We start from the raw sequence: 24,767 nt of genomic DNA, 5'->3' as shown, positions 1-24,767 counted from the left end.
TGCAGCGCTCACGGCGGCTATTCATGCATATTGGAGAGAGGGCAAAGTGGAACCTAGGGTTTCTTTAGGGTGCCAATACATAGTGACTGCAGCAGGGAGGTTTAAGGCAGTCACATGCCTATACAAGCGCATGACCCTTGAGAAGCTACCCCCTTTGGATATACTTAAGTACAAATGGGAGGCTAATGTAGGGAGAGCACCAGAAATGCCCGCTTTCAATTGCTCCATTTCTATGTTTTACATCGTGCTTACCTCACGCAGGCAAAAATGAAAACATATTTTAACACTGACTCAGATGAATGCCCAAGATTCCGGGGTGAAGGAGAAGACTTCCCTCACATGCTTTGGAAGTGCCCGCTTCTGGTTACTTACTGGAATGACATACTTGCTCTATTGAGGGTAGTGACGGATAGGGAACTGGATATGGCATTGGGGACTTGTATACTGCATTGGTTTCCCCACACAGCTAAAACTAAAATCACTAGCAAGTTTATAGATATGGGACTGGTGGTTGCCAAGAGAGAAATCACGAAGCACTGAAGACGAGTGGGCCCCCGAGCTTAGATCGCTGGAAGAGAGAGTTTATCAAATGGGCGGACTGCGATGGAATGGTTCGGTCACAATTGGCAAAGAGGACAGGAAGTGATAGAGCGCTCAAGGCAGCTAGAGCGTGGGAGCACTTGGTGGGACGATTAAAAGAACCACAAGCTGAAAGTGATGATGACACTGACCCGGGAGAGCTGGTAACAGGGTAGGCCCTCTGTGGGCATAAAAGTTGCCAGGCGCCCCCCATTAGCGATAGGTATGATACGTGGACCCAAAGCGGCAGCCTGCATAATGCTCTATAGTTTGCCTTTTGGAGATCACTGATTATGCATTCCCATGGGTTATTATAGAGTGCAGAGCACTGGGTGATCTGACATGCCTGGAGGGAGGGGGAGGGGAATTTAGGGTATTGATAGTTTTAGTAGGAATAGTTAAGTTTGTTACTTTGGACCCCATCGAGCATTGAACATTGCTCATTTTGTTACAGGACCTTTATTTTCCAAGAACATTGCAGAAATGGGCCTTGAGGTTGAGCTGGGATCCTCTGTTAGTTCGAATGTATATTGCGATGAGGGGAAGGGGACTAGTTTTGAGATTTGAGAGATGTCAATGTCTTGTTTCATAAAACCTAATAAAATGTGTTTAAAAAAAATAAAATCACTGAGGGATGCAAGATATGGACAACCCAACCACCAAATTCTGGCAGTAGTCCATTATCACCACTCCTAAATGTTAGGGCATGCGATCAGTCCAGATCTATAAGTTCATCAATAATTAATTTAGCAACCTCAGCTAGGGCTAGCCCTTACTGTAAGTCAGGCCTGGGTAAGTCAGGCTTGGGTAAATATGTGATAAGAGTCATAGTTCAAATTCATGCTCACAAAGTGGAAAATTGATCATGCACTGCCAAATCGATGGCTGATATGTGAGCAAACTGAATGCTTACATGATGATTTCTTAGAAAATTAAAGATTTAGATTTTTCCATATTCATTATCAATGTTCATTTGTCATATGCTGGAAAACTCTATCAATCATGTGTCAGTAAATTATTGAATAACATGCAGTCAGTTCAACCTCTTCACTAAACCACCACTGCTCCTGTACAATAAATAAAAACCTTACTGAGCATGTATCTCCCGCCAGGTTTTAAGCTCCGCAAAGATGTCTTCCTGATTGGTATTTGCCACATCACACATAGACTCAAGGTTGTGTCCCAGCTGCTTCAGTGTGCTCACTGAGGAAGACTAAGAAAATAAAGGAAGTCAGTGAATATTTCCCAAGAAGATTTCAGATTAACCAGAGGCCATAAAGAACATCACACTGTTGTCCATTCTTACAAGACTTTGCATGACAACCGGTGTTCCAAACCGGCGCTGCATTAAACCACTCATTCCCTGGACCAAATCAGAACAAAGGACTCTCTCCACAATGAAGGATAAAGACACCTATACACCAGTGTGAAAAACCATAGCCAAGGGAGACCTACAGTGGGTGGGATATAGCTAGTCCTGTATCTCTGAAACAAAGTAACAATGTGAGAGGGCCGACATGCACTGGACACTTTAATACAGTTGTGCAACAGTTTTAAGGCACAAAATAGAAAGTTTGGAAATACTTCTACGCTTTAGTAGTTTCAGAAACTGCACAAAAGTATATCTAGAACATTTAGTGGCATTTGAACGAACAGCATCAGCATAATGTATGAAATTGTGCTAATTGGACCCAACTATCCTCCCATCCTTGCACTGTTTGTAATTGGCATCTGTAGATAACCAATGCTTTATTGTCACTCTTATTCCTGTTACACCAGGAAAATGATTCTGTGGGAGGTTCCTCCAGTAACAAAAACACAATAAATCTCTCTCTAAGTAGATGATAGCATAGTCTTACTTACCTTCGGTTACCCTCTTTCTCAAACTCTGTCTCACCGCAGATTCCTCACCTTGTGAATACTTAACCCCGATTCAAACTCTATCAGGAAACTTAAAAGTACACGACTTTCCGCACTCATGTGTGCCACTAGAATGTGTCATCTTTCAACTCCATGCCCATGATGCTATGCTCTGGAAGTGATGAGCTGAGCCGCGTATAAGAGCCGCCCATGTTCACTAACATCAGTTGATTTCTTAGGCAGTCTGTGCTTTTAGATGCAGAGCCTATCGGCAGATTGGCATGTGCAGTGCACAGATCTCTAAATGTGGGCCTTTTTAGATGGAAAATGGGTCTAGTTTTCAGAACGGGGATGCAGAAGGGTTGGTGAGGAATCTACAGTTAGACAGTGTTACCGAAGGTAAGTAACTTGTTCTTCTGATGAACAAGTTACTTACCTTCGGTAATGATATATCTATATAAAACATTGATAGTGATAGATTGCCTACCTTAGAATTACCTCCTGGTGTCAGACTGGATCCGGAAAGTTTTCATCAGCAGTACCCCTGCGCATTGGAAGGTGGCGTTGTGCGGCTCGCTTCCATTGTTGGCGTCGTGGTCGCAGAGATGACTCCGCTGCAGCTACTTAGATGCCGCCCTAGCGCACTGACGCCAGTTCTGTACACGACTTTCCGCACCAGAAAACGTAGAGCCATGCAAGATACCGACCACTGGTGCATTGAAACTAGGGCACTGAAAGGTATGGCCTTAACCCTTCAAATCAGTTTGCAGAATGGGGCGGATGGGTGGGGCGGTAGGGAATCTATCACTACTAATGTTTCTTACAGATATATCGTTACCGAAGGTAAGTAACCTGTTCATCTGAAAGAAACACATAGTGATAGATTTCTTACCTTAGAATAGATACCGCAGCAATACCAACCCCGGTGGTGGGTCTGCAAATCAAGATCACACCAGGAAGTCACAGAGAACAGAATGGCCAAAGAAGCCTTCTCTCCGGACTTGAGTGTCAAGGTAATAATGCTTGGGGAAAAAGTGTGCAGCGAGGCCCATGTGGCTGCCCGACAGATGTCTTGCAGGGGGACACAACATCCTAATGCAGTAGTAGCTGCGGTCGCCCTGGTAGAAAGGGCACGCAGCCCCACCGGAGGTTCCTTTTTAGCCAGAGAATAATAGGCTGTACACAAGACGATCCAGTAGGAGATAGTCCTCTTGTGTACAGCCCGACCTTTCTTGGCGCCTACGTAGCCAACAAAGAGCTGGTCATCCACCTGGAACTGTTGTGTGCGATTCAGGTAAATTGGGGGAGCACGTTTTGGGTCCAGACGGTGGAGCCTCTCATCCTCTCTGGAAGGGTGTGGAGGCGGAAAGAAAGTGGGCAAGGTGATGGTTTGCCCGATGTGGAAGGCAGTAACAACATTCAGCAATAAGGAAGGACGAGTGCGAACCTTGTCCGGATGAACAAACAGAAAGAAAGAACCTGGAGTTCACTCACGTGCCTAGCGGAGGTGATGGCAACCAGGAAAGCAGTCTTTAAAGTCAATAAACCAAGAGGACAGTTAGGAAGCGGCTCAAAAGGAGCGCACATCATATAAGTAAGAACCAGATTAAAGTCCCATTGCGTCATTACAATCGGAATAGGAGCGAAAAGGTGAGTAATGCCTTTGAGAAATCTATTAACAACAGGGGACTCGAAAAGAGAGGGATGATCAGGGAGCCTGAGAAAGGCCAAAATCGCAGAAAGGTAGCCCTAATAGTGCCCAGAACAGAGCCCTGCTGGGCCAGAAAAAGAAGGAACAAAAGGACTTGTGAAAGAAAGGCAGAAAGGATCTACAGCCTTTGCTGTGCACCATGCCACAAATTTGTCCACCTGCAGGCGTATACCGATTTAGTGGAGGGACGCCTGGCTGCCAGAATGATATCATAGACTTCAAGAGGCAAGTCAAATGGAATCAGCTGTCGCCGCTCAATCTCCACGCATGTAGGTGGAGGCTGGACAGGTTCAGATGGAGGACCGTCCCCTGCTGCTGCGACAGAAGATCTCCCCGAAGAGGCAGCTGGATCGGGGGATCCACACTCATACTGAGTATCTCGGGATAACAAACTCTTCGAGCCCAGTCCATCAAGAAGGGACCTGTGTTCTTCTGAGAAGGTGTTGCTGCAGGATGGGATGTCTGGCGGGGTTTCAGTGAGCTCCAGGTGGTTGCCTTGTTGTATGATTAGGAAAACCACTCGTCAGCAGAGATCTCTTCCCAGTGTGGGAGAAACCCCTGTAGTCTACCCCTGACAGGTGTTGTGTGATTGGTGGGAGAAGTGAAAGGGAGTCACTGCTTGAAGGACGTGGCCCCTTTGGCCCCTCCACCTGGCGTTGTTACCCTGTGACTTTCTCCTGAATATCCCTGTGTTGACAGTTGGTGGTATTGTTGTTGCTACCTCAGGTAAGACGCAGGAAAGTCTGGAGAGGTGGTCTTACTGCCCCCCTGTACCATGACCTGCGGAAGGACCCCGAGTTGTGGATTCTGCAAGTCACCCATCGCCTTGGCTATATCCGTGTCTTTCTTATGCTTTTCAAGCATCTAATCTATCTGCGACCCAATTAGGTGTTCATCTTTAAATGGCAGTTAAAGCAGCTGCTGCTGCACTTCTGGCTTAACACCAGAGACACAGAGCCAGGAATGACACCAGACTACGATAATGGGTTAGCGTCTCAGGTGCTTGGTGGAGACACATATCAGGGGTCTGTGTCATGTCTGCGTTAAGGATCATAGGGGACCTTATAAGGCTCAGCTGGATACATCGGGCTGCCCTCCCCATAGGAAGTGTGGTGACCCTCCTGCCAAGCTGGAAGAGGTGGCACATGTGGTGGCAGTGAGGAAAGTGGTGGGGGAGCAGGGGAAACAGCAGTCAGGAAATGGAGGATGTGAGGAGGAGGTCGAGCAGAGAAGGGGCTAGGGCCTCTGTCATTAGGCCTCCCATGCTTTGGAGGAGGTGTGCGTTCCAAGGTAATTTGGACTCACATTCGAAGTATTCAGATCAACCTCGGGACCCTGGCGTTTCTCTCCTTCAGATTCGGAGGGTGAGCTCTCCTCTGAACTGGAATGCAGCAGCTGGGTCTTGGAAAGGCTGGCTTCTTCCTCCAACTCAACATCTTGTTCCCTGAAGATGTTGGGGTTGTATATGCCTCATTGCTGCACTCTGCAATTGGTCCTCCTTCAATCGCGTCAGTTTCCAAGGGTCTTCTTCGAATGAAAAGTGTGGCATTCCTGGCAGGTGTTTTTGTTATGCTTGGGGGAGAAGCAGAGATTGAAGACTTGAAGGTGGTCAGTCCACGGGATCTTTACATGGCATTGGGGGCAGTATTGGAAGCGAGTCCTTTCCATCATTGACCTGGCATTCTTGACGAAGGAATACCCGAGGTGCGAGGTGATAGGCCCCAAGAGTGGGCCGAGACTCTTAAGGAAGGTGTTAATGTGAGTGTGGTTGTTGAAGTACATTGAATAATGATGAAACAGGATCTGTGAGGATTGTTCTGCGACAACAGGAGTCACAGAAAGGAAAATGCCCGGCGGTAGGAGCTATTAGCCATTGAACATGGAGGCCGATTGGTAAATGAATGTTTGAACCAGATGGAGAAAAAAGCAGTCTACAATGGAGGTGGTGTCCATGCGCATTATCAACTAAGTGAGGAGTTACTTCACATTTTATCTCAAAAGACATCTTTGAAGAAAAATAAGTTGCAAACATCTAAGCTCCACACTAGATGGCAGGAGTATGTAGCATGTGTATCTACAGTCACACATGCTACAAACGTAAACAGCTTAAGATTCATTCTCAGCTTAGAAGAAGACAAAAACATACAGCTTTCTTGCAGCACATTGCAACACAGGTGGAAGGATAAGTGTTTTCTACAAAATATTCGGCGTATGCCAGTGGTGCAGTGATGTGGGTGATACCAATAGTTTCATTTGTGGGAAATGTCACTCTGTTTGATTGAGATGAGAGGTTTGAACTACTGAAAGCAACTTAAATGGCCTACCAATTGGGTTGGGAAGTATTTATGCTCCAAATACTTTCCACATACACTCTCAACCACATTCTCCGAATGGGTTGGTAGGCCCTGCATTCTGGGAGGGGATTTTAATAGTGTCCCTGCATGACTTTAGACAGAACGCTGAGGTTCCGTGGTTATCGGGACCGGACTCCATTTTGTTTGCGTTGTTCATAACGCCATTTTGTGTTGCCCTCACGTAGGCCTTGGAAGTAAACGAACGAACAAAGTTGCATGGGCTTCGTTGTCCATGTACATATTAACTTGCCCTTTCTGACTTGTGAGTGAACTGCAGGACGCTGACCTCTTCACCTGAAACTGACCCTTCACGAAGCCAATTTCCCTTGGTTTGATTCTTGTCTGAGATTGCCAATCAATGTTCAGAACCTCATTAACTTTTAGTTTCCTTGCACATATCTTATCCTAATCAGCATCTGAATTGTTTCTTTCCTTACGACTTTTCATTACATGGGTAGTGCTTTCAATTATGGGTTTGTCCGGCTTGTGGAAATTGAATTTGGGACATTCCTAATAATTAACTTTTGGGTTGGGTTACTGTAAATTGAGTTTTTGTTAATGTGATACTCAGGTAAAAAATGTGTCCTATTGGTCAGAATTTTGCGCAGTGGGTGTACATTTATAATGAGAATATTGTGTATAAATACTGATGTCTTGCTCTATGAAATTGAACAGTTTCTTGAGTTGTACACCGTGTTGTATTACTGGGATTATTGTTACTAGCTGCAGCTAATAAATTTGATCTCTGACGCCACCTAGAAGTATTCTGTGTCTCTGTTTGCCAAGACAGGAGAACCCGAAGACTTTGGGCGTGTCCCTGGCGCCACTGGGTTCTAAAACCCGGTTCTTCAGTTGGCTCCCAACGGTGGGGCGACTTCAGCGGTACCGGTCCAAGCCCGAGGATCGTGAGGAGCCACGTGAGGAAATTCTAGAGGAAGGCCGCCACTTCATTGACCCCTGCATGTCGACGTGGACCAAAGGTTTTTTCTGCGAGGCTTCCCGCTTTCCGACGGCTACGAAGGACTGCTGCCCTGACTGTCTCCCTGTCTTGGACCCTTGATTGATCCTTTGTAGAGCGAGACGATAGACGGTCTTCTGGTGGCATGACAGATATTTGGTTAAGTATAAGTGGGTCGCTCCCACGACTTTGTTTTGGTTCTTGGTTTTTGCAAAAATCGAAGCAGAGGGGCTCGTATATTTACGAGTGTATCGATAGTTGATAACCCCTTGAAGTTTGAAGCTAGATTAGTGAGCTATAAGATGCCTGGTCTTAGCAAAATTAGGAAATGGTTTAGTTGTGGTTGCAACAGGGATTCCCGATTGGAGGATTCATGTCCGATACCTCCGGTTGGAACTCCGACTTATGAGCTCTATTCAAAACACGGAGTGGGTCCTAATACTTATAATGAAGTGTGGGTCCGCTACACTGGGAAGGATGGTGTCTTACGATCGCCCCAACATGGTAGTTTTGAAATAAATGTTTTAGATAATCTGGAAGTTGCGCTATTCAAGAAGAAAGCCCGGCCGGCAATGTTTGACTCTTTCCGCCTTTGGTGAAAGGAAGCCAAACAGCGAGAAATTAAGCAAGCAAAGAGAGATAGGAAAGATAAGGATATGTCAGTACTACAAGCTGCTAGGTAGTATAAGTCAGATGAGGAAGATCGAGTGTGTGAAGTTTTAGATAGACAGCGTTGCATGGCCATAGATAAATGTTATCCGGCCTTGACGTCTTCTCCTCCGAAAGTGACGGAAGACCCTGAAAAAGATCCTTTGATGTCTCATTTACTGAGATTGCCACCTCCTTATGTGAAGGGTGCTACTGCGCCTCCATTACCCCCGGTTGTTTTACCCTTTGTTGTTCAACCTCCTGCTGTTGTTCAGCCACCCGGTGCTCCACAGATGGTTTTGCCTCCTATTGCGCAACCCACTCTAGGGTCACAAGCTTTGCTTCCAGCTTTGCATCAAACTCCTTTGCCTTCTACTTCTGCATCTTCGACTCCTACTGCTCTTGTTCCTACACCTCTTTTGCCTCAAAATACTTATTCTCCTGTTCTTATGTCTGCTTCTTCTCCTTCTGCTCGAAAACGAATGACTGAGACTGTTGCTAATCTGTTGTCTTCATTATTTGGGCCACTGAGTATGACCCCTGTTTCGGAACGTAAGCAGAGACGTAGTCAGCTTCCTAGTTCCGAAGAGCGAGCAGTGTTGGATTTGTTGGCTCGTAGATGGATTTTAAATGCTTCCAGGTATAATTTGCCAGCAGTTATGGATGTTTTCTTTCAGTGGGAGCCGCCTAAGCAAATGTATGTTTTTGATGTAACGTGTGCTTTTCTGGGGCAGGAATGGGAAGATAATGAGTTGGGTCCGATTCCGCAGGAAGTGCTTGATGTTCAGTCAGAGTTTGCTAAAGGGACGACAGTGGAATCTGATGTTACTGATGCTGTAGAGACGATACTTGCCTTCAGAACTAGACTCCCGTCTCAGCCATTGTACGAACCTGATCCTTCTGTTAGGAGGAAAGTGAAGCAGTATCCAATGAGAGAGGTTCCCCCTGTATGGAGAGACGCAGTTCAGGCTGATGCCGTTTTGGGTATTGTGGCCGCACCGGCCCATTTTCAGCGAGTGTGGGTACATGTTCCTTGGAAGAGAGCAGAGGTCTTGGCTCTTAAGCAGACCTTACCTGACCCCCGTAAGAATCCTGCTGGTTATTACAAAGAGTTGTCTCAGACAGTTGAAGCGTGTATTATGAATTTAGCTGACATAGACATGTTAATGGGTAATGTAGTTCCTCAACCTTTGTGGGCGAAGATTCGTCATGAGAATCATGCGGCAGAATTAGGTGATACATGGGCTGCAGATGGTCGACAGGTTGGAGGTGCCAAACCTGAGCCCTTAGTTGCAGAATTACCTGGTAGGATTATTAATCTAATGAAAACTATGATGCCTGCTTTACGAGTGAATTGGGATAAGTTAGCAGCATGCAAACAAAAGAAAGACGAAAGTGTGTCCGATTTCTTCACAAGGTTTGAAGAAACGTTTATCGATCATAGTGGTCAGGACAAGAGTACGGAAGGTGGTCAAAGGTTGTTCGTGGACAAATTTGTCTTTAATTTGCTTCCCGAACTTTCTAATAAGTTAAAGGACTCTGAGAGTTCATGGGCTGTTTCTTCGTCGGCCCAGATATTGGCTACTGCACAATATTATGAGAATAGGGATAAAGATGAGAAGGATAAAGCAGAGAAGAAAATTAAAGATTTAAAGACGAAGGTTCTTTTGCAGCAAGCTTATCCGCCTCGTCAGAATCAGCCTCAGTTTCAGCAACCTCCACAGTTTCAGAGATTGTTACAGAAACCTGAGCCTTATGCTCCGCGATTCTTTCCTGGTCCTAATCAGTGTGCTTATTGCAGAGAGGAAGGTCATTTTAAGAATAGTTGCCCGGCTTTGTTACAGCGTGCGAATGGCGTATCTGGTCAGAGAGGTTGTGGTGGTTTCCAGGAAGCTCCTAGGGGTAGGGGACGCGGTGTGTTACCCCAGAATGAGTGATTCTCTTTCCTACAGAATTCTGCAAATTACTTTGACAGACAGAATGTTCCGACTGGTCAGTCTGCACAGTACTATGTTGATGATTATTATGTCGAGAGTGAGAGTGCTAGTTATAATGATAGTTAGGACAGCCATGGGCAAAGAGAGGGAGTAGTGTCAGTTCCAGTAGATCATAGTGGACCTTATGTTGAAGTGACTACATCAGGTGTGACAGAACCTTTTCTTTTGGATACTGGTGCGACAAAGAGTTCTATTATGCACTCTAAACTTCCTGGTGCACCTTTGTCTGGCTTGACCAATGTTTCCGTAGGATTTTCAGGCGCCCCAGTTTGTAACCCGATTTCTAATCATTTGCCCCTTTCTATTGGCCCTTGTGAATTGGAAGCTCCTCTTATTTTGACGACTGGTTGTAATGAGAATCTGTTGGGTTTGGGCTTGCTGAAAAGATTGTATGCGACATTACATTGTTCTCCTTCGGGAGTACATCTTACCCTAGGTAAGAAAGTGATTTCTCCGATGTATGTGTCTAAAGATTGTCTTCCACTGGAATTGCGTTCTCTTCCTGATACACTTTGGGCTACAGGTCCTAATGATGTTGGTCTTTTTGCAGATTCCACCTTATGTTGTCACCCTCAAATCGAATGCTAGGCTACCTCGTATTCCCCAATATAAAATCTCTAGCGATGGCGAGAGAGCTCTTCTAGCGATCGTCTATGATTTGGTTGAGAAGGGTGTGGTTGAAGAAACGAGAGGTAACGTGTGTAACAGTCCTGTTTTGCCTGTCCTTAAGCGTACTGATGCTTCTCAGCCACCTGTGTACCGGTTTGTGATCGACCTTCGAGAGGTCAACAAGATTGTGGTGCCACAGTTTCCTGTTGTCCCTGATATCACTGCTTTGTTGACTCTGATTCCTGCTTCGGCAGCCTGGTTTTCTGTTATCGACTTGAATAATGCTTTCTTTAGCATTCCTATTGCTGAGGAGAGTAGGGATATTTTCGGCTTCTCTTTAGGAGGTCGAAGCTTCCGGTTTAAGAGAGCTCCCCAAGGTTATTGTGAAAGTCCCTCCATCTATAGTCAGGCATTGAAAACTCAGCTTGATAGCTTTGTGTTGCCTACTGGTGCTACTCTTATCCAGTACGTTGATGATTTGTTGATTACTGCTGATGACGAAAAGATTTGTAAAGAGGCTACTCTTTCTCTGCTGCGGTATTTGTCTGACCTTCATCATAAAGTGTCACCTTCAAAGTTGCAATATTGTCGCCAAGAAGTAACCTACTTAGGTCATCTCTTGTCGAAGGAGGGAAGAAGGTTGACCCCAGAACGAATTCAAACGATTGCGCAAATGAGTGTACCATCCACACAGAGAGAAGTGCGCGCTTTCTTAGGTATCACCTCGTATTGTAGACAATGGATCCCTAATTTTTCTCTGTTAGCGAAACCTCTGTTGGCGCTGACTCTTAAAGATACTCCGCATCCTCTCCCTTGGTCTGATGAGTGTCAGAAAAGTTTTTCTGAATTACGGGATGCATTGTGTTCGGCTCCAGTATTGGGTACTCCTGACTACAGTAAACCTTTCACGTTGTATGTTCACGAGAGAGAAGGTTGTGCATTGTCAGTGTTGACTCAACAGTTCGGAGACAAGCAGCGCCCATGTGCGTATTTTTCAGCGACGTTAGATCCGGTAGCTAAAGCGTTGCCGAGCTGTTTGAGAGCTACAGCGGCAGCGGCTGTTTCTATCGACAGTCTGCTGGTTTGGTATTGGATAATACGTTGATTGTGATGGTCCCACATGCAGTGGATACCTTATTGAACAGGACCAAGACACAGCACCTTACTAGTGCACGTCTGTCAGGTTATGAGTTGACTCTTTTGGCTAGCCATGTTCACATTAAAAGATGTAATGTATTGAATCCAGCTACGTTGTTGCCGATTTCTGTAGAGTCAGATGCTCAAGAACAGCATGATTGCTTTCTTCGAACAGAGGAAGAAACAAAAGCTAGAGTTGATCTAAGGGACACTCCTTTTGAGAATGTTGATGGTACTTTATGGGTATATGGTTCGTGTTTTAAGTTCCGAATGGTGAAACGACTGCAGCATATGCCGTCACAACTTAACATACAGTTTTTGAGACTGCACGCATAGCACAGAATTCTGCGCAAGCAGCAGAGTTGATTGCATTGACACGAGCGTGTGTATTGTCAGAAGGAAAGCGAGTGAATGTTTATACTGATAGCCAGTATGCATTTGGTGTTGCCCATAGTTTTGGACGTTTGTGGAGAGAAAGAGGATTCCTTACTTCCCATGGCACAAAAATTCAGCATGGGCAGTTAGTGAATGAACTTTTGGAATCCCTTACTCTCCCAAAGCAGATTGCAATTGTGAAGTGTAGTGCGCATAAGAAAGTTGTGGATGATGTAGGTGGAGGAAATGCGTTTGCGGATGAAGTTGCTAAAGAAAAAGCGAAAGATATGAGGAGCCGAATGTATGTTGCGGGCCCTGCTAATCGGGTCATGGCAGGTGGAATGTGTGAAAACACAGTGGAAAGTAAGGAAAGGAAAAACGAAGCAGAAGCACGAACCCACGACCCATCAGAACATATCCAGTTAAAGGAGAGGGGGGACTATTACAGTGGAGAAAGTTCCAAAACCACTCTATTCCTCGTTGTGAAATAAGACCTGCCTAAATAAGAAGGATATCCTAAATGTTGGAAACGATGACCCCAAGATTTGTCCTGTCCTGAAGAAGGTGTTACGATATCCAAGTCGTCCTGATGACTTGACTGCGGGGGGCACGATCTATGTGTTCGCACCGCGCTGCGTAAATTATTCGTGGGGGGCACGATTTAGGTGCTCGGATTGCGATATTTTATTTCTAAATTGTTTATCTGTGCATTCTGGCTCCGGGGTGTGCGACGCTGCTGTGAGAGAGCAGGGGGACGTATCAACGGGTCGCCTGCACTACGTGTGTTTTACGTTCTGGATGCTTTTAAAAATCGTGTGTCGATTGACAGTCACCTGATTTTCTGTTTTACCACTCCCCGTTCCTGCCCGAGCTCAGCTCGTGGTGTGGAGGAAGGTCTTACTATCCCTACTCACTTCCGGCGGAAGCGGGGGTGTGCGGTCTAGTCATCCTACCGCCGCCTCCTTACTTAACCGATGTGTTGGCCAACGCGTAGCGGGCGCAACGGTGGCGCGCCGAAGTCGTGCCAGAGTCCTGCCCGTCTGCGCCCGTCCGCGACTGCACGCGGCCCAGGGCCAGTCCTTATGCCCCGATGTGTCCAATATCAAGGTTAACCTACTCTAAAAATTCTCTCCTGACCCTTAGGCCACCCCAATGCTCTTATGACGGTAAAGAGTCATAATATCGAGTCTTTTATTTCGACTGGACAAACTACGACGAAATCAAGGCCCCCCTGCTCTCAAGAAATTCATCGCCCCTTACAAATCCTCAAGACCTCTCCGTTCTGACACCGAAAACCTCATTGTTGCCCCCAAATTCAAGAGAGCTCGATCGGGAGGAAGGCGTTTCTCAGTCCAGACTGCACGACTTTGGAACGCTCTCCCCCCGAGCCCTGCGTCTCGAACCTCAATACCTCCGGTTTAGGAAACAGCTCAAAACCCACCTCTTCCCACAGTGAATCACTCCTGGCCCTTATCTTGTTCCTTGTTCCGCCCTCCCCGTCCTCTTCCTTGTCCCTCCTTCCCTCTCCCCCTCCCTTGGTCCACTGTACTCAGGAGATAAGATTTTTTAGCGCTGGGATACCTCCGGGTGACTACGCGCTCTACAAAATAAATAAATAAATAAATAAATAAAAAAAAATATCGAGTAAAAAATATAGAATGGACATAATATCGACTAGACATAATATAGACAAGAAAAATATCGACTAGAGAAAATTAATATCGAATAGAATGGACATAATATCGAATCAAAAATATAGAATGGACATAATATCGACTAGACATAATATAGCCAACAAAAATATCGAATTTAAGGTAAGTTAATAATAATTTTTATTTTTTGTGTAATATAAGTCTGTAGCGGGTTGTGGGTTTATAGGGGAATAGGGTGGGAAGTAATTTAATTATAATTAATTAAATATGTTAATTTATTTATTGATATTTATTTAGAATTAATTGTTAATTACTTATTAATTGGTAATTAATTAAAATATAATTGGTAATTAATTATAATTGATTAATTGATAAATATTTTAATTTTAGTAATTTATTTTCTGTAGCGGGTTGTGGGTTTATAGGGGAATAGGGTGGGAAGTAATTTAATTATAATTAATTAAATATGTTAATTTATTTATTGATATTTATTTAGAATTAATTGTTAATTACTTATTAATTGGTAATTAATTAAAATATAATTGGTAATTAATTATAATTGATTAATTGATAAATATTTTAATTTTAGTAATTTATTTTCTGTAGCGGGTTGTGGGTTTATAGGGGAATAGGGTGGGAAGTAATTTAATTATAATTAATTAAATATGTTAATTTATTTATTGATATTTATTTAGAATTAATTGTTAATTAATTATTAATTGGTAATTAATTAAAATATAATTGGTAATTAATTATAATTGATTAATTGATAAATATTTTAATTTTAGTAATTTATTTTCTGTAGCGGGTTGTGGGTTTATAGGGGAATAGGGTGGGAAGTAATTTAATTATAATTAATTAAATATGTTAATTTATTTATTGATATTTATTTAGAATTAATTGTTAATTAATTATTAATTGGTAATTAATTAAAATATAATTGGTAATTAATTATAATTGATTAATTGATAAATATTTTAATTTTAGTAATTTATTTTCTGTAGCGGGTTGTGGGTTTATAGGGGAATAGGGTGGGAAGTAATTTAATTATAATTAATTAAATATGTTAATTTATTTATTGATATTTATTTATAATTAATTGTTAATTATTCATTGGTAATTAATTAAAATATATTTGGTAATTAATTATAATTGATTAATTGATAAATATTTTAATTTGAGAAATTTATTTTCTTTAGCGGGTTGTGGGTTTATAGGCGAATAGGGTGGGAAGTAATTTAATTATGATTAATTAAATATGTCATTTAAATTATTGGTATTTATTTTGAATTAATTGTTAATTAATTTTTAATAGGTAATTAATTAAAATATAATTGGTAATTAAAATAAATTTATTAATTTTGAAATTGTAAATTATTTTTTGTTAATAGGTAATTAATTAGTATGAGTAGGCAATTTTTATAATTAAATAATTTTATTTTGTATTTATAAATAAATATTTAATATTTTTTATACACAAGTAAAATATTTTATTTATTTGTAATTGGTATTACTATTTATGTTATTTATATCTATTTGTGAAGTATTTACTTTCCCTATTATTGCACTCTCTGAAGTTGGAATAGTAATTTTAACCCCTACGCTATACAACACTTTCCCTACTGTTGCACCCACTGGAGTGGGTATGCAACGTTTACAACGCAACTTTTACTATGCACTACCATTACAACGAAACTTTTACAACGCAAAAACTTTTACAACGCATACATTTACAAAGCATGTTTTTACAACGCAGATACCTTTACAACGCATACCATTACAACGTAAGTATTGCTAAGTATATAATTATTTTTAAAATGTTATATGTTTGGGTTTTTGGGTAAAGGGGTATTTTTAGGGTTCAGGGTCAGTTTTCAGTTTTTGGGTAAAGGGGTATTTTTAGGGTTCAGGGTCAGTTTTCAGTTTTTGGGTAAAGGTATTTTTAGAGTTCATGGTCAGTTTTCAGTTTTTGGGTAAAGGGGTATTTTTAGGGTTCAGGGTCAGTTTTCAGTTTCTGGGGTAAAGGGGTATTTTTAGGGTTCAGGGTCAGTTTTCAGTTTTTGGGTAAAGGGGTATTTTTAGGGTTCAGGGTCAGTTTTCAGTTTTTGGGTAAAGGGGTATTTTTAGGGTTCTGGGTCAGTTTTCAGTTTTTGGGTAAAGGGGTATATTTAGGGTTCAGGGTCAGTTTTCAGTTTTTGGGTAAAGGGGTATTTTTAGGGTTCAGGGTCAGTTTTCAGTTTCTGGGGTAAAGGGGTATATTTAGGGTTCAGGGTCAGTTTTCAGTTTTTGGGTAAAGGGGTATTTTTAGGGTTCAGGGTCAGTTTTCAGTTTCTGGGGTAAAGGGGTATTTTTAGGGTTCAGGGTCAGTTTTCAGTTTTTGGGTAAAGGGGTATTTGTAGGGTTCAGGGTCAGTTTTCAGTTTTTGGGTAAAGGGGTATTTTTAGGGTTCAGGGTCAGTTTTCAGTTTTTGGGGTAACGGGGTATATTTAGGGTTCATGGTCAGTTTTCAGTTTTTGGGTAAAGGGGTATTTTTAGGGTTCAGGGTCAGTTTTCAGTTTCTGGGGTAAAGGGGTATTTTTAGGGTTCAGGGTCAGTTTTCAGTTTTTGGGTAAAGGGGTATTTTTAGGGTTCAGGGTCAGTTTTCAGTTTTTGGGTAAAGGGGTATTTTTAGGGTTCAGGGTCAGTTTAGGGTTTTTGGGGTACAGGGGTACTTTGTAAAAATAAAGTAAAATTACATTTAAATTACATTAATTAAATACAATTAAATAAAATTAAATTATATTATAATATTTTAAATTAATTTATATTAAAAATAGTATTATATACTTACCAATACTTATGTTGTAATGGTATGCGTTGTAAAGGTATATGCGTTGTAAAATCTTGCGTTGTAAATGTATGAGTTGTAAAAGTTTTTGTGTTGTAAAAGTTTTGATGTAATGGTAGGTGTTGTAAAAGTATGCGTTGTAACGTCATACATCCCTGGAGTGGGAATAGTAATTTTAACCCCTACGCTATCCAGCGCTTTCCCTACTGTTGCACCCACTGGAGTGGGAATAGTAAATTTTACCTCTACGCTATCCAACACTTTTGCTAATGTTGAACTCACTATAGTTGTTACAATAAATTTTAACCATTTTCTATGCTACGCTAAAAATGTTATATATGTTTATTTAATAATATGTTTTTATATATATATATATATATATATGTATTATTTTTGGTGATATAATTTTTTTAATTATAGAAATTATTTATTAAAATTAAAATTTTAAAATAATTATTTCTAAGTTTATATTAAATATATATATTACTATATTAGTTTTAACTTAATTTTAAGACATTTAAAAAAATCGATATTTTGACAGTCTATATTTTTGTAGGTCGATATTTTGGAGTCGATATTTTGGTACTTACCCGTTTGTAGATAGGGAGTCGATATTTTGTCACTCGATATTTTTCACTCGATATTTGTGTATCTCGATATTTGTGACGTCGATATTATGTCAGTGATCCCTTATGACACTCCTCTGTGGCCACAGCATACCCCTCTGACCTGCCCGGATTGTTCGCTGGTTCTTTCCGCGCTTCCCTCTACACTAGACATCTCGGCATCTAATTTTTTATGCAAATCTATTCAGAAACTCCCCTTACACACATTTAATTTTATCAGTTTAAACTGCAGGTCCCTCCCAAAACACAGTAGAGACATTTTTGATCTCCTGAGCTCCTCTCAACCTGACGCCCTATTCCTCACGGAGACTTGGCTGACGGACCATTCTGGTCCTGATATCGCAGCCGCCCTTCCTGATAATTACACATACACGGGTAGAAACAGAAAGGATAAGGAGGGGGGGGAAATAGCCGTTATTTTTAAAAGAGCTTTCTCTTGCAAATGGGAGGATATTGTGATTCCTAACTGTGAGGCTGGGCTGTTTAAGATACTTTTATCCCCCAATCTCACCCTTACCGGCGCCTTGATTTACCGCCCCCCTGGCCCCGCCAGTGCCTGGGCTACATCTCTTTTAGAGCATCTAGCTCCTCTACTACTGACGGCGACTAACATTTTAATTGTCGGTGATCTCAATGTTCATTTTAATGATACAACCTGCCTTATCAGTACTAATCTACTGTCTGAGCTTGCAGCCATGAATATTACCCTGCACAACTCGGGCCCCACTCATAAGGCGGGTAATTTGCTCGACCCAATTTTATCTAATCTGGATGCAGTAGTATGTAAGCCCCCCTTACCTGTTCCGTGGTCTGACCATTTTGTGGTAGAGTTTTCTATTTCGTTTGACCAATCTCCTACACACCTTGCAACAGCTCCTAAACCCAGAATGACCCGCAATTGGAAGAAATTGGATTCCAACAAATTTAATTCTGTTCTGTCAGACTCTACGCCCCTTACTGAGGTCAGTAGCACTGATCAAGTGGACGTTATTCATCACTGGCTGACTTCTGCTGCTGACATTTGTCTTCCACTTCGAAAGCAGACATTTAATGTACACCACCCCCCTGCGCCATGGTTCAATGATCATCTAAAAAAAGAAAAAAACAGCTGCAAACATCTCGAGCGGAAATGGCGCTCCGAGTACGATCCACATGTTAAATTACAATATAAAACTGCCTTAACAAAATACCATACCCTCTGCAAGATAGCCAGAACTGAATATGTTAATTCATCTATTTTAACCGCATGCGTGCGGCGGCTATTTTTTAGCTGCGCGGCTTTTTAAAAAAAGCCGCGTTACATGACGAGCTGAGCTCGTCATGAGCGTGCGAGCGGCACAACTCATGACGAGCTCAGCTCGTCATGAGCGCGGAAGGGGTTAAATGCTCAAAATCGTCCTAAAGCCTTGTTCAAGGTTGTGCAGGAAATTTCTGGTGCCACTAGTCAACCCAAGGCCCCGTGCTTGGATAAAGCACAATGTGACTCCTTAGCAGACTTTTTTATTTCTAAAATTGAGAGTATATATGCTGATTTTGTCCCCCCTAACGTCCCCCTAATCTCCCCTGAATCTATTACATCTACTGCTTCATGCGTCCCTCAGTCGGCGGTATCGGAGATTACTGCCTGGGACCCCTTGACTCCTTCCACATTGCATGACATAGTTAAAAGCATCAAATCCGGTTCCCCTCTGGATCCCTTCCCTCCTCAAATTCTGCTTACCCTAGACTCCTCTTCTTTAAAGCTCATCATGGAGTTACTGAATACATCACTCAGGGAGGCCAAGGTCCCCAATTCATGGAAACATGCAATGGTCATACCGCTGCTGAAAAAGGCCAATGCAGATCCAAATAACCCCGCTAACTTTCGTCCAATTTCGCTTCTTCCAGTCTATTCTAAGATTCTGGAAAAACATATAAACAAACAACTCACCAGTTACATTGAATCTCATAATATTCTTCATTATTCACAATCTGGTTTTCGTTCTGGCTTTTCTACGGAATCCACACTTCTGGGAGTCTCTGAAACCATTCGTCATCTGGTGGACAGAGGGGAGACCGTGGCACTTATTCTATTAGATTTAAGTGCCGCATTTGATACGGTCTCCCACCCCATTCTGGTTAACATTCTAAAGACGTCTGGCATCACTCATTCCGCCCTTGGATGATTCACCAGTTTCTTGTCTGATCGGACGTTCCAAGTCTTCTCGGCTACCTCTGTGTCCAAAATTCACAAATCTGCATATGGTGTTCCTCAAGGTTCCATCCTGAGCCCCCTTCTCTTCAATTTATACGTCAGACCCTTGGCTGCTATTGCGGAGCAAGCAGGGCTCTCCATATACTCGTATGCAGATGATACACAGATCATTTTTTCTCTTTCCACCAGTCATCATTCCACTACATCTTCCCTCTGCCATGGTCTCAACAATATTGCCTCCTGGATGCATGATAACAAGCTAAAATTGAACGGAGGGAAAACTGAACTTCTCCTATTTGGCAATAATCCCGCCTTATGGGGACCTTCTCATTGGCCTGCTCAAATGGGCACCCCTCCTAACCCTTCGAAAACAGCTCGCAACCTGGGGATAATTTTTGATGACCAGTTGTCCATGAGACAACATGCCATTAGAGTCTCTTCCATTTGTATAACCATTCTCAAATGGTTGAAGAAAATCACTTGGATGCTCCCTTTGGACACCCAGAAAACCGTAGTCCAGGCGTTAATAACATCTCGCCTGGACTATGGTAATGCTCTTTTTCTGGGAGCGGGCAAAGAGGTAATTCGTAAATTACAAATGGTTCAGAACATGGTAGTGCGTCTGCTGTGTAAACTACCCTACAAATCCTCTACGTCCCTGCACCGTCGTAGCCTTCATTGGCTATGCATTGACAGTCGCTGTAAATTTGAGGCTCTTTGTCTTATACATAAAATTAACACTGGCAAAGCCCCTCAGTATTTGAGATCTTTAATTCACCCGTACCTTCCCTCCCGTACTCTTCGTTCATCCAATCAACACAAACTTCAGATTCCCAGGACAAGGAGAGCCAGAATGGGTGGTCGATCTTTTGCTTTTCTGGCACCATCCCTGTGGAACTCTCTCCCTCTGTCTACTCGGATTGAACCCAATTATCTAAAGTTCCGCATAGACGTAAAAACTTGGCTATTCGATCAATAATCTTAGCGGTATGCACTCCTCCCTTGTTGGCTTAGTGCCGGGAAACCTCCGGGTAGCTGCGCGCTTTATCAAATTAAATATAAATAAATAAATAAATAAATAAAAGTGTGAAGTTGATACAGGCTGAAGCTACGGAGAAAGAATTGAGTACGTGGAGAGAGAGTACGGGTATGTTGGATTCGACGGGTTGTTGGGTTGAGTTGTCAGAACACCATCGATGGTTGTTGCCTGATGCGTATGTGCTCCCAGTGGTTACTATGGCTCATGGAATGGCTCACATTAGTTCAAAAGGAATATGTAAGTTGTTGGCTCCAGTATGGCAGAATGCTGGAATTCCGAAATGTGCTGAGAACGTGGTGAAGCATTGCATGATTTGTTTGAAGTATAATCCTGGCAAGGGAACTCCAACTCCAGCTGGTCATTTTGCTCCTCCGACGTATCCGTTTGAAGTGATACAGCTAGATTACATTCACATGGAGAGATGCAACAACCTGAAGTATGTCCTTCTGGTTGTTTGAGCCTTTTCCAGATGGATAGAGGCCTACCCCCTAAAGGATAATACTGCCTTGTCTACAGCCAAGGTTTTGCTCAAAGAGTATTTCCCCAGATTTGGTTTGCAGAGAATTGTATGGTCGGACAATGGGAGTGAATTTGTGGGCCGAGTCATGAAGAAAGTGTGTGCGGGATTAGGGATAAATCAGAAGTTCCACGCTGCGAATCACCCCCAGTCAGCAGGTCTTGTCGAATGCTATAACGGCACATTAAAGCTGAAACTCGCTAAGATTCAAGCGAGCACTGGTCTTACATGGCCGGATGCCTTGCCGTTGGCTCTTTTGTCAACAAGGACGACAGTGCATTCTCGTGTGGGACTTAGCCCATACGAAATAGTGTTTGGTCGTCCAGCGAATGTTTGGGGTGTGCCTCGTCCAAAAGAATACAGCAGTATTGAGTACCCTATGTTGGTGGATTACTTACATGATTTGACTGCTAAATTACGTGTCTCCACCAACAGGTCTATGACAGTTTGCCAACAGCTACTACAGATCCAGGCCACGCGATCCGACCTGGAGATTCAGTTCTAATCAAGAATTTTCAGCGATTCAAGAACTTGGAACCGAGATGGACTGGACCTTTTCTGGTGTTGTTGGTAACCCGGACTGCTGTTAGAGTAGCTGGTAAAAAGAATTGGGTGCATGCCACCCATACGAAGAAAGTTCCGTTGCCCTTACCGTATGACAAGTGGGTGAGGGATGGAATAGCTGACTCGGAATGCAAAAGGGTTCCCAGATTCGTGCCTTTTAGTGATGCACATTTGACATGGACTCAGTAAGAACGCGAGGATGATGATGTTCTGCAAGCTGCTGTGCCTCCGTCTCTGAGACTCGACACGACGAATCCGGAACTCCTCTTTAAGGATCAGACTGTGCCTGGCAAAGAGCGCTACAAACTGAGATCGAAAAAGGACGTTTGAAATGGACAAATAAATCTAAATGTTTTATGTAGTGAATTACACCTTGTCAGATCAAGAGACTTTTTAATTTTTCTTTTTCGAGTCACCATCCGGACTCAGCTGCAGGGTCACGGTATAAGTTCTTAAGGGGTGAGCCGCGTATTGACGCAAGGTCTGCGGTTCAGGGTCGTTAGTGCGATCTTGGCGCACACTTAAGTGAAGAGGGAAAATTGCCGTGAGCAGCACGTTAGAGGATGGAGTCTTTTGAGTCCAACAAGGGTGTTAAAAGAGTCGATTTCAGAGTGCAAATGTGTATATTGGTTCGTAGCAAATGTTTTTTAATAATGTGTTTTCTTATACTTTTGAACATTACGTTGGTTTGTGTGGGTTGGATTTTCTATGCATCACAACAGACATTTGCATCTACCTCCCAACCTACTCTTTCTTTTCCTACTGTTTCCCCACATGAGTTTCATACGTTGCCTGAACATGAACCGACACGAAGATTAGAATTTGTGAACAATTTGTTTATACAGATGTTACATCAGCATCAACTAGTTGTAAATACCACAAATTGTTAGGTGTGTGGTCTTATGCCACATACGACTGATAAGGGAATGCCATATTTGGTTTTGCCTTTTTCGCCTAATGGGTCAGTATGGGCACCCCAGTCAATGTTTATCTATGCGAATGAAGCATCTCCTGTACGTTCCGTCAAAGATAGTGCGAATAATAATGCCTTGATACAGGGAATAGTAGATATGGTCAGAGATATTGATGCATATAATGCTATCCCTAAAGATGAAGTACGAGCATATATAGGTTGGAACAAGACGAGATATAGCATTAGTCTGACAGAGAAGGAGAGACGAAAAAGGTCTCCCCCTATTTGGATTGTACCCCACCGAGGTCATTTTTGTCTGCAAGGTAATGGTCAGAATCCGAGAGCTCAGCTTGGTAAGAGTGTGTGTGCTCACACCGATGTCTATACATCCCAGAAATCTCCACCGTTCGTGCCAGCTAAAGGCACATATTTTGTTTGTTATGATAGAGCATATACATGGTTGCCTTCTGATTTTTCAGGCACATGTTATTTGGCATTTTTGCTTCCTCCTACATACACAGCTGCTTTTAATTACCATAAGACAAGATATGGTAGAGGTGTTATCGATGTGAAAGACACTGCCGCACAAGAAGCTGGAGACTTCTTTAAGGGTTTCCTGCCCTTTTGGGGTCCTATGGCTAATGGTAGGACTATTCGTCAGCTTACGAGAGTGGTCGAGGCCACTATAAATGAGACTCCAGGTGCCCTTAGCAATATTACAGCCGAGCTTCAAGCGGATCGCCTTATGACATTACAGAACCGCTTTGCTTTAGACATTATACTCGCAGATAGAGGTGGAGTATGTAAATTGATCGGGTCTAGTTGCTGCGTTTTCATACCAGATAACGCCCCGACAGTGTACCAAGCCATCTTGAGGTTACATAAGTCTGCTGAGTCTATACATGTAGACGAAGGGAACTGGTCATTGATGGGATGGTTTTGGGAAATGCTGTCCAAATGGGGATGGAAGATTCTGATGTTCCTTGGTATGGCTTTAGCGATCCTTTTCTCGTGTTGCATCCAGTGTGGTCCCGCCATTTGTAGTCTTTGTGCTACAATCTGTGTGAGAAGACCAGTCCCGAGAGAAGCGAAGGATAATAAGATGATGTTACAGCAACACCTTGATGACCTGATGAGAATAGATATAGACCTGGATTCAGATTGATGTGAGTTTAGGTCATTGCCTACGTAATGGCAAAAGGAGGGTCTGAGGTTCCATGGTTATCGGGACCGGACTCCATTTTGTTTGCGTTGTTCATAACGCCATTTTGTGTTGCCCTCACGTAGGCCTTGGAAGTAAACGAACAAACAAAGTTGCATGGGCTTCGTTGTCCATGTACATATTAACTTGCCCTTTCTGACTTGTGAGTGAACTGCAGGACGCTGACCTCTTCACCTGAAACTGACCCTTCACGAAGCCAATTTCCCTTGGTTTGATTCTTGTCTGAGATTGCCAATCAATGTTCAGGACCTCGTTAACTTTTAGTTTCCTTGCACATATCTTATCCTAATCAGCATCTGAATTGTTTCTTTCCTTACGACTTTTCATTACATGGGTAGTGCTTTCAATTATGGGTTTGTCCGGCTTGTGGAAATTGAATTTGGCACATTCCTAATAATTAACTTTTGGGTTGGGTTACTGTAAATTGGGTTTTTGTTAATGTGATACTCAGTTAAAAAATGTGTCCCATTGGTCAGAATTTTGCGCAGTGGGTGTACATTTATAATGAGAATATTGTGTATAAATACTGATGTCTTGCTCTATGAAATTGAACATTTTCTTGAGTTGTACACCGTGTTGTATTGCTGGGATTACTGTTACTAGATGCAGCTAATAAATTTGATCTCTGACGCCACCTAGAAGTATTCCGTGTCTCTGTTTGCCAAGACAGGAGAACCCGAAGACTTTGGGCGTGTTCCTGGCGCCGCTGGTTCTAAAACCCGGTCCTTCAACGCGCCCCTCCTGTCATAGTCTGCGGCAGTCTATGAATGTTAAGGGGCTGGACCAATTGGTACGTCATTAGCTACTGGCAGATTCTTGGCGCTGCATGCATGGACATGAAATGTTACTCCTTTTACTCTGTTCCACATAACCTGCACACAAGATGAGACAGTACACTTTTATCTTCACTGCTAGTACACAGCGTCACAAATAGCAATTTTATTGGTAAAATGGTCCCTGACCATATCGCGATGGAATTAGAAAT

General features: G+C 42.7%; 1 protein-coding gene across 2 annotated transcripts in view; it reads right to left on the bottom strand.

Moving 5' to 3' along the window:
- The window catches only part of LRRC56 (leucine rich repeat containing 56), a 650,173-nt gene that overhangs the window by 133,071 nt on the left and 492,335 nt on the right, over positions 1–24,767 (bottom strand). For both annotated transcript variants that reach the window (XM_078682840.1, XM_078682841.1), the window contains one exon: positions 1,671–1,792. In XM_078682840.1, coding sequence (XP_078538966.1) covers positions 1,671–1,792 — 122 coding nt within the window. The remainder of the gene's footprint in view (positions 1–1,670; positions 1,793–24,767) is intronic.

The sequence above is a fragment of the Lissotriton helveticus genome, chromosome 3_1 (genome assembly GCF_964261635.1).
Source record: "Lissotriton helveticus chromosome 3_1, aLisHel1.1, whole genome shotgun sequence".
In the NCBI taxonomy this organism is placed as follows: Eukaryota; Metazoa; Chordata; class Amphibia; order Caudata; family Salamandridae; genus Lissotriton; species Lissotriton helveticus.
This window is presented reverse-complemented; position numbering and strand designations above follow the sequence as displayed.